Here is a 14,283-nt window from a genome sequence, read left to right on the forward strand (position 1 = left end):
CAAGCACGCTCAAGGGGGGGCCTTTCTTGTGCACAGACTTCGCTGGGCGCTCTCTTGCAGCCGGAAGTCTGGCACGGCAGTTCTGCTGCTGCGTGCTCTTCAGTCGGTGCCCCATTAGACCTAAACACAGAGACCCTTGGTGGCTTGCCACTGGACCAGCTGTTGTACTCAGTGGCAGTCTCCAGCCCCCTCTAACTCCAGCTTTCCTGTGCTCCCTTCCAAGGCGCTGAATGATGCCAAGCGGGAGCTGCGCTTCCTGTTGGTTTATCTTCACGGCGACGACCACCAGGATTCCGATGAATTCTGTCGGTAGGTTGGAGAGGCTTTTCTTACTAACTCCCGTGTGTTTGGGACACAGCTCCATGTCTGCCACCTCTTCTCTTCCTCCAGCAATACGCTGTGTGCACCAGAGGTGATCACCCTCATCAACACAAGGATGCTTTTCTGGGCTTGCTCCACAAACAAACCAGAGGGGTACAGAGGTGAGTGTGTCCCCCTGCTGAGCTCTTCCTGGTTCTTGATAAAGCTGGAATGAACAAGATGGGCATTGCAGCCAATCTGTGTCTGTTCTGCAAGCTAGATCATTTCCTGGTGCAAGGGAGTAAGTAGCAGGCCTCGAGATAAGCCCGTGATAGCCTAAGCTAAGCCCTGCCACGTCCTATGTAACAAAGGCCGTACCTGACATCTCTGGTCACCTCGCTTAATCCTGGCTATTCCCAATCATGTCTCAGCAGAGTAGCTGCTGGTCCTCCGCAGTTGACATGTTGGCTTCCCTCAGTGGCTTTGTCATTGGGGTATTACGCTGAGGGGGAAAGCAGGTGCCTAGCGACTGTGGGTTGTGATGTGCCCAAGGACAAAATGGCCACAGGTGATTTCTTTGAGGTTCTTTCCCTCCTCTCTCTCTCCCTCTCCCCTACTCCTATTTCTTAGGGTCCTTCTTAGGACTGGATGAGAATATCCACCTACACATCCACAGCTAGGCTGTGCAGCCTGCACTGAAGGTCACTTAAAACCCCCTTCCCAGACATGGGCAACCTGCCCTTAAGGTTCCTGCTCGGGATAGTGCTAAACAATGCGTATCCTCTTCCGAAGGCTGAAAGAGTGGCTTGTTGGGGAGTTTGGGCCCTTCTAGGCTCACAGAGTGAGCAGCTGCGAGGCTGCTGAGGCCTTGGAGGTGTCACCGTCTCAGGAAGAACACTTGCATCTTGGCTGAGATGCTGTGGCTTAGCTTTGCTGGTTCACAGGTCCCTTCTAAAAATGAACTCCTGAGCTGGTTGGCAGCCCTAGTGTCTGACGCTGTGTCCTGACCAGCAAAGAGCCTGGTAGGACAGCAGTGCTTGGGGAGCCAGGCAGGTCTGTTCTTATGACCTCTTGGCCTCGCCGTTGGGAGTGCCAGTGATGGTGGTGGTTTCTGTGCTCATCCCCCAGTGTCCCAGGCACTGCGTGAGAACACATACCCGTTCCTGGCCATGATTATGCTGAAAGATCGCAGAATGACAGTGGTGGGACGGCTAGAGGGCCTTATCCGGCCTGATGACCTCATCAATCAGCTGACGTTCATCATGGATGCCAATCAGACGTACTTGGTGTCTGAGCGCCTGGAAAGGTAGGAGGCTGGGACCTAGGGGCTCCAGTGGAATGGGTCAGGTCTGATTCAGAGGGGTTGGGGGCTGCCCCTGGTTGTGTGGTGCATTCCGTGGCCAGTGGAAATGCCTGTGTGTGCTACAGAGCCCAGCACGCATTGCTCCCCCCTGAGCTGTACATTCAGGCTAGACCACCTTCTGGGAACTGAGGTCTTGATGGGCCACCTTCCTTCCCACAGCTGAGTAGCTGCCATCTGCTCTGTGCTTTGGACGTCTGGGGCAGCCTGGAGCTGCTGGCACCTGGCAGGCAGGCGGGCTCTGTGTCAGTGGCCGAGAGTGTATCTGGGAGCCAGGCGACTATCTGCAGCCTGCCCTGGAAGGCAGTTGCCTGCTCTGGAGCTCCAGCTGAGGATGGCCGCTGTGCTGCTGAGTTAAGGCCGCCTTTGTGGTGTCCTGTTGATACCTCACTGACTTGTCCTCCTGTCACTGATGTGGGCTCCAGGCAGAGTGGGAGCTGGCAGGAGACCAGCTGCACGTCTCATTGCCTTACTGCACCCGTCAGAGCAGGCCTTTCTGGTGCTCGGACCTGGGGCCTTCTGAAGAGTAAGGAGTGGGCTAAGGAAACAAGGGAGTCACTAGCCGCATTGGCAGGCAGCTGAGCGGTATGTGCCTGGCACCTGCTCGCCCTACAGCCCTTGTTCGGGCATTTAGTCGGAGCCGTAAGGCAAGGCCTCTTGTGCCAGGAAGTAGTCAAGAAAGGAACTTTCTGCATCGTCTGGGTCCTTTGAGCAGGTGCTTGTGCTGCTGAGGCTGCTGTACCCTGGCCTGGCCCTGCCCGTGTTTCTGTTCGTCTTGATATTAACCACCCATGTGCCCTGATGTTTGCAGGGAAGAGAGAAACCAAACTCAGGTCCTGAGGCAGCAGCAGGACGAGGCGTACCTGGCTTCCCTGCGGGCGGATCAGGAGAAGGAGCGCAAGAAGAAGGAGGAGCGGGAGAGGAAGAAGAGGAAGGAAGAAGAGGTGCAGCAGCAAAAGCTGGCGGAGGAGAGGCGGCGCCAGGTAGGACACGGATGTGTCTGGGGTGCAGGGCAGCAATGCGGGGTGCACGCTCCCTGGCTAGTGCTGCCTCCCTCCGTCCTCGGCCTGCCCACGCCTTCCCCGCCAGGCACTGCGGCTGTGTGGTTCTGCGTCTGCCCCGTCTAGTCGTCCTGGGAGCTTCCCGGGACACACCGTCTCCCGCGCAGACGTGCTCTGCCTTGGCCGTGAGGCCCGCTCCATGCAGGCCTGGGGCTCTGATCTTCCTCGCTGCTTTTCAGACGCTGCAGGAGGAGAAGGTGCGCAGGTTGGAGCGTCTGCCCCCAGAGCCGCACCCCGATGACCCCGAGAGTGTGAAGATCATTTTCAAGCTGCCCAACGATTCCAGAGTGGAGAGGCGATTCCATTTCACGCAGTCATTAACGGTGAGGGGCCGGGGCTTGGTTGTCTGGGGAGCAGAAACACAGTCCCAGATTCCCAGGCTGGCCGGCCGGCTGGGCTGGGAGTGGCCACGCTCAGCGCTGTCAGGCTCTCTCCCGTGGTAGAGCGTCCGTAGGCAGAGATGTGCTCACGTGAGCGAGGAGGTGTAACTGCGCTTATCCACCCCGAAGCGTGAGCTGCTGGGAAGCCTGTGCTCTGGATTTCCCAGGAGTACAGAGACCCGCATCCGGTTTGCTTGAAGCAGGGGCTTGAGAAAACAGCTGTCCCTAGTGGGCAGTCTGAGCACTGGCCTCGGGCAGGATTCACCTGGTGTTGTCTTTAGCGTTCGACAGACCAAATGCACCAACTGCCAAGGGGCTCTCAGCCTGGTCTCCACACCGGCTGGGCCTGTTAGTGCAGGAACTGCTCTGTGCTGCTTCCCCATTGGCAAATGCCTCTGCACTTCGCTTCCAGGTAATCCACGACTTCCTGTTCTCCTTGAAAGAGAGCCCAGAGAAGTTCCAGATCGAAGCCAACTTCCCTCGCCGCGTCCTGCCCTGCCTCCCGACGGAGGAGCGGCCCACCCCCCCCACGCTGCAGGAGGCTGGCCTCAGCCACACGGAAGTTCTCTTTGTTCAGGACCTCACAGACGATTGACACTTTCCCAGAACCCGGTGGAAGGAGGAATGCAGATGATTATCATACAATATTTTTTTTAAAGACTGCTGCGTACGAACGAGGGATCAGAGACCGTGTCACCTGCGCCAGCCACGTTGTGTCTGCGGTGGCGGGAGGAAAACTGTGCGCGATCCATGGCTCACCCGCCCCAACGCACAGCCATCCCCCTAAGCTCGAGGGCAGCGAGGGAGGGGGCCACCATTACCTACTGCCCTCCCCAGGGAGGGGCAGAAACGGCAGCCCTCGCTCCACATTGCTTTCATTGGGAGTACTTTGCTCCAAGGCCTGCCGTCTTGTGAAGATTTGATACTTTGCTGCTCCTGGTGGCCAAAGGACACTGCATTTGTGCAGGGGCTGAGGGCCCCCCTGTGCAGGGGAGGGGAGGGGAGGGAAGGGACAGACAGAATTTCTTCCACTTCCCGCTGTGTATAAGTACCTTCCTTTTACTAGTTCTCTTGCTTTGTAATGACCAAAGGAGACTGGAGTTGACAATGGTATTAATTTTTGATAAAGAGCTGGTTGAAGTTCTTAACGCCGCGGGATCTTGCCCAGGGTTCTTAGCCTGCGTAGTGTAATAAACTCTGCCTTTAGCGTGCGAACGCCTCGTGGTGTCAGTGCTTTACGCTCCCACGGGCTGCTCCCAGTCTGCTTGCACAGCGCCCATCCGCCACAGACCGCACGCTGCAGTGCCCGGGGCACGTGGAGGGGTCGTCTGAGCTGCCTGCACACATCTGGAATGAAACGTCTTTGGCTCGGTAGTGCACGGTCATAACGGCCACACGGGGTGAGACCAAAGGCCCGGCCAGCCCCGTGTCTGTCTGCCAACAGTGGCCACGGGGAGTGAACCGAACAGGTAACGATCTCTCTCCTGTCATCCACCTCCAGCTTCTGGCAGAGGCCAGGGACACCTTTCCTACCCATGCTGGCTAATAGTCGTTAATGGACCTAACCTCCACGAAGTTATCTAACTCTCTGTTTTTAAACTGTTCTAGTCCTAGGCTTCAGTCTCCTCTGGCAAGGAGTTCCGCAGGCTGATGGTGCGTGTGTCCTCTAGGTCTGACGTTACGGGAACAAGTAAATCATTGTTCCACGTTCACTTCTTCCACCCCACTGAGATTTTATAGACCGGTGTCGTCATCCCCCCTTAGTCTCCTCTTTTCTAAGATGAAAAGTCCCAGTCTCTTTAATCTGTTTATACGGGACCTGTTCCAAACCCCTCATCATTTTAGATGCCCTTTTCTGAACCTTTTCTAAGACAAAAAGATCTTCTGTGCGAGGAGGAGACCACATCTGTACCCAGTACTCTAGATGTGTTGTTCCAGAGTTTTGTATACGGGCAGTAAGATTTTCTCCATCTTATTAAGGGTTCCTGACATCCCGTTTGCTTTTTCTGACTGCAGCCGCATGCTGCGTGGGTGCGTTCAGAGACGTACCCATGACGACTCCAAGATCTTTCCTGATGAGTTGTGGCTAAATTAGCCCCCATCATATTGTCTGTGTACTTGGGGTTGTTATTCCCCCCTGTGCATTACTTTACTGCAGACTCCTGAGCTGTGGAATCTAGCCCCAGACTCATTTCCAGCCAGCCCCCTTGGCCCCTGCGTTTGTCACATCCTGTGGAATTGCAGGAGTCGGCGACTGTTAAGGTGGATAGAAACAGCTGATGCCGCTGAAGAGGCCCCATGATCTAGGAGCTGCGACTGGCTGGGGCCCCAGCAAGTGCAGGAGCTGGCCCTTGGGGAGGGTGTCTTTGCTTTGCTGGCTGGCCCAAGATCCCACACTTGCCCAGGGCTGAGACTGCCTAACCAGAGCTGGCCAATGCGGAAGGCGGCTGCCTCTGCTAGTGCCTGTGCTTGCCTGGTGTGGCGGGGAGAAGAGCGTAGGCAAACCCCTTGTTCTGCAGCCTCGTTCCAGCCAGTGCCGGGTGCTGTGGCCAAAGGCAGGATGCACACACGAGGCGGGGCCTGTGGCTGATGGACGTCTTACCAAGCCCCTGATCCGGGATGCACCATTCCCTCGTGCTGCCCTCCATCTGCATGGGGGCGGTTGTGACCTCTCGGAGAGAGGGGACCCTGGGGGCTGGGGAGCTGGCATGATGAGCAGCAGGTGCAGGAGCATGTTACACTGGTGCTAACTAGAGCCCTTAACAACTGCAGCCTCCCTTCCCCATGTTGGCTGTGATCTCTCCCCAGCAGAGTTGCAGGCCCTCGCTAGAGGCACCCCCTGTTGCTGGGTCTGCGTTCCCAGCTCTGCCCCACAGGTCTCCGGGAGAAGGGTTGTGGGACGGCGACTCCAGGTTCTCACGCTGAAAACCGCGAGCCGTGTGTGTGGTGGCAGCTGGGGGACTCGGCGTGAATGCGCTGCCCATGCCCTGGCCACGCTTGGGTTGCTGGAAGCCTAAACACCACCTCCCAGAGCTTCATCCACACCAGGGCTCCTCCCTGCAAAGCTGCAGAGACGTGCTAGCCACCCTCGGAGGCTGTACCTGTACACTGAGGTGAGTGCTGGCAGCGGGGCAGGGCTACTGTAAGATGCTGTGGGTTTTAATGGGCAGACAAGTCAGAGCAGAGCACGGGAGCATTAAAAGGGCCCTGTACGCAAGCCTGTCTAACCTGTCCTGTGGATTGCAGGAACGGCTGGCTGAGTGCCCTCTCCTTTGGCCAGCTCATGGCTGCGGCTCTCCCCAGGAAGGACCCAGGAGCCTGTGCAAGGGAAGGCAGCTGGAGCCTGCCAGAGGAGGGCTTGTTGGTCCACTCCCTGTGCGGCTGCGGCTCAGCCAGGCTGCCTGAGAAGAGCCTTGGCTCTTCGGCCTGGGCCTTTACGCTGGAAGACTGGACTTGGCTCTCCGAGCGCCCTCCGCCAAAGCCACGGTGCTGGGAGCTGCTGTCCTGGCTCCCTGCAGCTGGGGGCATCGGCCTCAGCTCACCTCTTCCCTGCAGCTTGGGCCTGTCTGACGGCCCCACTCCGCTGCCATGGGGAGCTTCCGGCAGGGGCAGCTCACACCCTGGTCCGTCTCCTGCTACTCAAGTGAGCAGCCAGGGTGAAAGGAGGAGTCGCAACAGCTGCAGAGCCAGGGCCTCTGCAGTCCCAGCCGGGCACTGGCACCTTGGGACCAGCCTGCAGCAGGGAGCTCCCGCTGGTGCTCCCGCCCTGACCCCTGCCTCTCCCCCTCCCCAGACAAGCTTGCAGGGCCCGTGCTGCCTTCCTGCAGGGGGCCCAGAGCCTTGCGGGCCAGATCTGGCCGCAGGGGGTGGAAGTGGCTGGGCAGGATGATGATCCCCTCGCGCCCCACTGGGGAACAGCAGGGCAGGAAACTCTTCACCTGGAGTCTTTCCCCACCGCTCCCATTGGCCAGAATTGCAGCCAATGGAGCAGCGGGGTGTGCGCAGCCAGGTAAGTGCCCCCCACCTCACGCTGCCTTGCACCTCGTCATGCATCCTCCCCACTGCACCCCTCACCTTCTGGCCCCTCCCCGCAGCCAAGGACACACTCAATCTGATAGCCCCAGGGCTCCAGAAGAGTTAAGTGGGACTGGGCGAAGCCTGGAGCCCCCCAGCCCCTTGGAACCTCTGCTTGTGGAGACAAACGGGTGTTTGACTTACCACAGCTTGGGGGGCTAAGGTGGTCGAGGGGGCAGTCAGGTCTGATGCTGCCCCCGGCGGGTCACAGCTGCGTATGATGGAGCTATGTGGCAGCTACCTGCTGGGAGTACCAGTATTGAAAGAGAAGCAAAGGTGCTTTGGCACCGTGGGCGGGGGAGTAGCTGGCAGCATTGGAAAGGGGTGCGTGTGTGTTTGGGGGGAGGGGAGGGGAGGGACCGGACCTGTGGCCCACAACGTTGAGAGCCTCTGTGACCACTGGGGCACTTCAGCGGGATGCTGCCAGCGTCTGCACCTGCAGCTCCTGGGTCCCACGGTGGCACAGGTTCCCTTTCAGAAGGGGTGACATGCAGCCTGGCCAGCTCCTGGCCCCTGAATGTCAACCCGGGGGCTCAGCAGGCAGGAGGGGCTGTGCCTCTCCAGCCAGCGCCTTGGAGCGGGGGCTCAGCGTTGCATGTTGCCTCTGTTCTCAAACAGGGCGCGGGGCTGGGCGTCCACAGCCGCAAAACTGGTCGTGGGCTGTGCTCCTGTAAGCTGAGCACGTGGGCACCTGAGTGTCAAATCCCTCCCGGCAGCTTGCTGCAGGCTTCCATGGGCCTCTGTGTTCCTGCTGGCGGTGCACATGCCTCCATGCATGTAACAAAACTTGTTCTGCCCATGGATGGAGACAGTTAGCAGGAGCATTGATCCCTGGATATCCCCTGCCCCGGCCGCATGGCCTCGGGCCCCTTTGCTGAGCTCTGCAGCTAGCGCAAGCTGCTTGTGCAGGTTGGGGGGGGCGGTGCCAGCTGGCTTCTCCAAAGGGGCAGCGGCTTTCCTGGGCGAGCGGGGAACAGAGGTGGCGGGGGCACCAGGGTCAGTGTGTCAGGCTGCAGGGAGGGTGCTCATTAATACCAGCTGCGAGCTAGGCCCAGCCTGGCAGCATCGGATGCAAGCAGCCAATGCCCAGTGAAAGGTCTCGTACTGTAGAAGAGCAAGGAGAGGTTTCGCAGGCCACCAGCGCCCAGGAGAAAGAGTTGTGTTGTATTGGCCGATGGGGGAACGCTTATGAGCCGGCCGTGCACCATGCCTGTGAGAGAGGCCGATGCCATCCTTACCACTGTCCCACCCGTGCTAGCCCCAGCTGAGCGCCAGCCTGGCTCCACACACACACACCCCGCCCCCCGTGGCTGGTGGGTTCCTGCGGCAGCCGGTGAGGTGGTGCCGGTGCCGACGCCGACAGCGCCATGCTTGTACCAGTCGCCAGGGCCCTGGCACCCTGCTAGCCTGGGGGGGACCGATTCAGCCAGAGCAGACTGGCTCGGGGGGCTGAGCCAAGGAACGGACAACCTACTGCCTGTAAGCGCGTGTCTGCCCCCGTGGGCCAAGGAGTTTGCGCTCGGTAGGGACCGCAGCGGGAAAAAGAGCAGCGCCTGCAGAGGTGGCGCTCACAGGGCAAGGCTGGTACGAGAGCAAATAGATATCACCTGGCCATCCCCGCTGGGTTGGAATTAGGTGCCAGGTTCTAGCCCTGGGAGGGGAGGGCAGTGGAGAGGGGTAAGTCTCCACCCTGAGCTGCTGAGGGCCCTGCCAGAGGGAAATCACCATTAGCTAGTGCTGGGACTGGAGCAGGGGAGGGCTCCGCATTACCCCAGGGAATTCTGTCCTGGGGGCTGGCGGGGAGGACTCCCCCTCTGCCCCCAAGGGCCACCTGCCGGCCGGAGCTGCCGCAGGGCAGGGCTCGTCCCCGGCGCTGGGGGGCACTTGCAGGGTTGCCCAAGTGCTGCTGGTGGGTTCTGTGCACTGGGGTGTTAACCCAGACTGCACACGCTCAGGGGGCAGTTGAGGGGCCATGGGGAGGTTCTGGGTTTGCAAAGGGCTGGGGCTAGATCCCTGGTGGCCTTATGTGCTGCAGGGGAGGGGGGGTGACAACCCTGGTTTGGCTGCAGTAACAGCAGGGGCGTGCCTCAGTTTCCCTCAGCACAGCATCAGTGCTGCTGCTCTCTCAAGCCAGCCCCTCCTTTGTCCTGGGCGGGGGGGGGGTAGGGCAAGGTGCTTAGGTTACAAGAACCCACTGCTATGTGAGGAGTCACCACACAGACAGGGCCCCTCACCACTCCACACTGACACTGTGCCTAGGGAAACTGAGGCGCAGGACAGCAGGAACCACACACAGCTGAACCAGGGGCATCAGATCCCCACAGCCCCACCTCGTCCCCGCCTGCAAGCAGCCTCCTGGAGTAGGGGGAGTTACGAACAACCACGCAAAAATGACACGAAGCTGGGCCAGCCCGGTAAGATGAGGCGAGCACCGTGAACAGGCGCAAAGGCCTGGGTTGGAGCCCAAGGCACAGGGGCCAGGTACAAGCAGTCAGCTGCTGCCCTGTGCTGCCAGGTCCAGTGCAATGGGGTGAGGGTGCAGGAGACCCTGCGTGAGACCTTTGCCCAAGGCCTGCAGCGACCCTCCCATCCACCTTCCCAACCACACCCCCCTCCTGGTCCCCACCCCGCACACACTAGGGACTCAGGCTTAGGGTTGGAACAGTAACTTTTACTGGGGTTTGTTAGAAAGAGCACGTTTGGGATCAGAGGTAAGGTCTAGCCAAAAGCTCAGAAAGCAACACCAATGGGTTTTTACAGTACATCAGACGCAGGAAGCTGCTCAACAACCAGTGGGGCCCCTGGACAACCGAGGGCCAAAAGGGGCACTCAGAGATGACAAAGCCCATGTGGAGAAACTCCACGAATTCTTTGCTTCAGTCAGCACAACGGAGGCTGTCAGGGAGACGCCCAAGCCTGAGCTGGCCATTTTAGGGGACAAATCCGAGGCATTCTCCAAGCCCCAAGTGTCAGTAGAGGAAGTTCTGGACCTGACTGATAAGCTTACCAGTAACAAGTCACAGGGCCCAGCTGGCATTCACCCCCGCGTTCTGAAAGAACGCAGACACACAACTGCAAACGGCGAGCAGTGGTCTGTAACCTAGCCTTTAAATCAGCTCGTGTAACGCCAAAAGGGCTCGAGAGGTGATCCTGGCAGCTACGGCCTAGTAAGCCTAATGTCGGTCCCAGGCAAGCTAGGTGAAACCAGCGTAAAGAATAAACTTGTCAGATGCCAAGAAGAATGTAATTTGTTGGGCGAAAGTCCGCTTGGTTTCTGTAAAGGGAAATCGCATCTTACTAATCTATCAGAAGTCTTCGAAGGGATCCACAAACATGCAGACAAGGGGGATTCAGTAGCTATAGTATACTTGGATTTCCAGAAAGTCTTTGACACAGTCTGTCACCAAAGGCTCTTGTGTAAATTAGGTTGTCATGGGATAAGAGGGAAGATCCTTTCATGGACTGAGAACTGGTTAAAAACCAGGAAACAGGGTGGGAATAAACGGTAACTTTTCTGAACAGAGCTGGGTAACGAGTGGAGGTCCCCCAGGGTCAGTCCTAGGACCGATCCTATTCAACTTACTCATCAATGATCTGGAGAAAGGGGTGAGCAGTGAGGTGGCAAAGTTTGCAGACGAGACTGAACTGCTCAAGATAGTTAAGACCAAAGCAGACTGTGAAGAACTCCAAAAAGACCTCACCAACCTGAGTGATTGGACAACAAAACGGCAAATGAAATGTAATGTAGGTAAGTGTAAAGTAACGCACATTGGAAAAAATAGCCCCAACTATACATACAGCATGATGGGCCTGTCTGGGTCTCTGACACCCCCCATGCCCTCTGGCAGCTCAGCGCCCAGCAGCCCTGGGCCATGGATGGCAGGAAAACCACCTGCCCAAACTCCCTGACCAGTTTGTCAGAGGCCTGGGGTGAGGAGGTGTTAGCAGGCCAAGCAGCTCAGCAGTGGGAGGCCACAGGGGGCACAGGCTGCCACCCAGGTCCAGGCTGAGCCCATCCTCAGGTCCCACCCTCTGCTCTGCATCCCAGCACATCAAGCACCTTGTCTCTGCAACCAGGCCCCAAAGCAGCAGAGCCCATCGGCAACAGCCACTGTTGGCTCCTTGTGGCCTGCGGCACCTGTTTGCTGGTGCCCACGCACGGGGCCGCTGGCGCTGGCTGGCTGCCGGCTGTCTCGTTTCTGTCCTCCAGGTGTTGAAGGGCTGCACGAGTAGGGCAGGAGCGCGTGGGGTGAGGGGGTGCTGCCTGCCCATAGCGCCACCTCTGCCGCTGTTCACCCTGCCCCCCCCAACTTCCAGCCCTGCCAGCGCACGGAGCAGAACGGGGACAGCGGCTGCTCTGAGGCTGTCAGGGCCCCAAGCTGGAGGAGGGCCCCTCTCCCAACCCACACACTAGTTGAGGTTCCCATGGCTGAGCTAAGCCCACCCCATGCCCCCAGCAAAAGCCAAAACTTGGCTGCTCAAGCAGGGCCCTGCCGGGGCAGACCCAGGATGCTGGGGGCCACTCCTGCTTTTCGGGAGACAAGCTGGGCTGCAGCGGAGCAAAGCCAAGAGCCTGCTGGCCGATGGGAGGTGAGGGCAGACGTGCAGCCGCCTGCCAGTCATGCTGAAAGGTGGGACAAGCCCCAGCTAAAGCGCCTGAGCTGCACTGGGTGCGTGGTCCAGTCCGTAGCCCTGGGCCGTTTCTGCCAACGGCTCCCGGTCACTCCTGCAGCAGCAAGACGGGTGCCCCACTGTGGGTGGCTGCCCAGAAGTTCCCCAACAACAGGGGGAGGGAGGAGTCACCGGGGAATTGAAGTGGAGAGGGCCACAGCGGCTAGCGAAATGTCCATAGCCCATCGGTTCTGGACAGCGCAGTGCCTCAGGAAGGAGTCGTGCGATGACCAGGCGGCTGCTCTGCAGATGTCTCAAAGGGGAACGCTCTTCAGAAAAGCCGTCGAAGCCTCCACTGCTCTCGTGGAACAAGCCTGTGGTTGCATCGGGAGAGGCATCTGGCTGGAAGAGTAGCACTGGAAGATGCACGCAGTAGTGATATGAGCTATCCACTGGGACGAAAGGGGTTCACCCTGGAGAGCTCCACCGACGAAACCAGACGGTGGTCTGCTTTCCGGAACGTTTTTGTCCAGTCTATATAGAAAGCAAGTGCCCAGCACGCGTCTAGAGTACGCAGCGCTGTTTGCTGCAGTGACGAATGCAGCTGAGGATAAAAACGCAGGTAAGACGATTGGTTTGTTAATGTGAAAATCCAAACAAATTTTGGACTGAGGCCAGGTGATGTCTGAGGGTTACTCCGTCCTTAGTGAAGATCGTGTACGGAGGCCCCGCCATAAGGGCTAATGTTTCACTGACTCTATGGGCAGATGCTATGGCGAGAAGAAAGGTTACTTCATGGAGAGACGGATAGTAGCCAGGGCTTCAAACAGCGGTCTCATCAATGCCCGAAGTACTAAGTCAAGGCTTCAAGGGGGAGGAGTTGGTCTGCGTGCAGGGTACATGTTTTTGAGCCCTTTGAGAACCCTCTTAGGTGGCTGAGTGGGCAAACACTGAGAACCGGTCTGTGGGCCCTCTGAATGCTGTAGTCGTGGCGAGATGCACTCTTAGGGAGGTCAGTGCCGATCCCAAATCTTTTGGGTGCATTTTGTAGTCCAAAATAGCACGAAGGGGAGACATAAGCGGTTCCACGTGCTGTACTGAGCACCAGGTCACAAACCTGCGCCCCTTGGAAAGGTAAGTGGTCCTAGGAGTTTGCTTCCGGCTGTGCTCTAAGCTCTCCCTGACCTGTGTTGAGCAGAATTCAGATTCATTGAACCAACTAAGAACTGTAGTCGGGCGTCTCTACCGGAACGGTGCTTGGACGTCCAATCTGCTCCCTTTGACTTTAATCACCTTGGCCACGTGCATGTGCGCTCTTTGGACAGAAGTGTAGACTCCCGGTTACCCAAGACTGCCGTCCTCCAACAGCCCCCGAGAACCACAAATCAAGCGAGGTACGACGGCCCTGGAGCCAGGTTTATCATTGTTGACGTCTGGTCTCCGACACCCTCATGAGTCTCCAATATGACTCAACAGTTTACATTGGTACATGCACACGCTGTGACAATGGATGCGACTCAGCTGATGGCAAGGGGGCTCTGTCATCCCCTAGGTCGCGTGACACAGCTCCTGTTACACGCACTTTTATACACAGGTATAAACAAGTTACGTATCCAGGTACAACCCCCTCGTTGTAATACACTGACACCCCTTAATGTAACTAGATCTACCCATTAACTTGGGGGATAATGGTGGTACCATCAAACTAACACCATCCATCCTGCTGTCATTATGACCGGTTCCTGAACGTGGGTGGGAACGTACGTGGTGCTGAGTGTTATCTATGGGGAGGGAATGGGGAGTGCATAGCAGTAAGCAGGAGGTGTTTGTGTGTATCACTAAGTGCCTTACTCTGGGAGCTTTTAAGCCCTGTGACTTATCATCTCTCTCTCTGCTGCATTCCCGTGGGCAGAATCTACCTAGCCCAGTTTTTGCTTTAACCTCCTGTTGTTCAGGCTCGAGGGCTTTCACTTTAGACCAAGCCTCTCATTCCTACAAGACCCAAGCCATAACGCATAGCCTGCGCATCTGAGGATGTTGTAGGATTCCCTGGTTCTGCGTTATAAGAGCTGGTGGAAGGGGCACAGGATATGGAGGGTAACGTGCCATTCCCTGCAGGAGGGGAAACCGGTGTTGCTGAGCCCATGCCGGGGCCACTACTATCATGGTGGTCTCATACACGCTGGCTCTGAGAAGTACTCTGGGGATGAGTACCATGGGGAGAAAGGCATAAAAGAGAGGGCTCTTCTGTGTCCTTAAGAATGCGTTGCCTAGTGACCTGTGCCCCACTCCAGCTCCGGTGCAGGAATGGTGACACTTCTTGTTGCAATAGGCGGTGAAGAGGTCGATGATAGGAGAGGCCCAACGTTGGACCAGGGAGCTGACAACTCCACTGTGGAGTTCCCACGTGTGATCCGGTGCGAAGCATCTGCTCACCGAATCTGCCCCAGAATTGTCGAGCCCACAAGTGCGATGTCAATCCAAACGCACCAATTCC

General features: G+C 57.9%; 1 protein-coding gene across 3 annotated transcripts in view; it reads left to right on the forward strand.

Moving 5' to 3' along the window:
- The window catches only part of FAF2 (Fas associated factor family member 2), a 34,753-nt gene extending 30,441 nt beyond the window's left edge, over positions 1-4,312 (forward strand). For all 3 annotated transcript variants that reach the window (XM_075009432.1, XM_075009433.1, XM_075009435.1), the window contains exons 6-11: positions 224-309; positions 391-482; positions 1,429-1,606; positions 2,472-2,643; positions 2,901-3,044; positions 3,514-4,312. In XM_075009432.1, the coding sequence (XP_074865533.1) occupies positions 224-309; positions 391-482; positions 1,429-1,606; positions 2,472-2,643; positions 2,901-3,044; positions 3,514-3,696 (855 nt within the window). In that variant the 3' untranslated portion in view covers positions 3,697-4,312. The remainder of the gene's footprint in view (positions 1-223; positions 310-390; positions 483-1,428; positions 1,607-2,471; positions 2,644-2,900; positions 3,045-3,513) is intronic.
- Positions 4,313-14,283: the final 9,971 nt, after the last annotated feature.

This window comes from Carettochelys insculpta, chromosome 15 (genome assembly GCF_033958435.1).
Source record: "Carettochelys insculpta isolate YL-2023 chromosome 15, ASM3395843v1, whole genome shotgun sequence".
In the NCBI taxonomy this organism is placed as follows: domain Eukaryota; kingdom Metazoa; phylum Chordata; order Testudines; family Carettochelyidae; genus Carettochelys; species Carettochelys insculpta.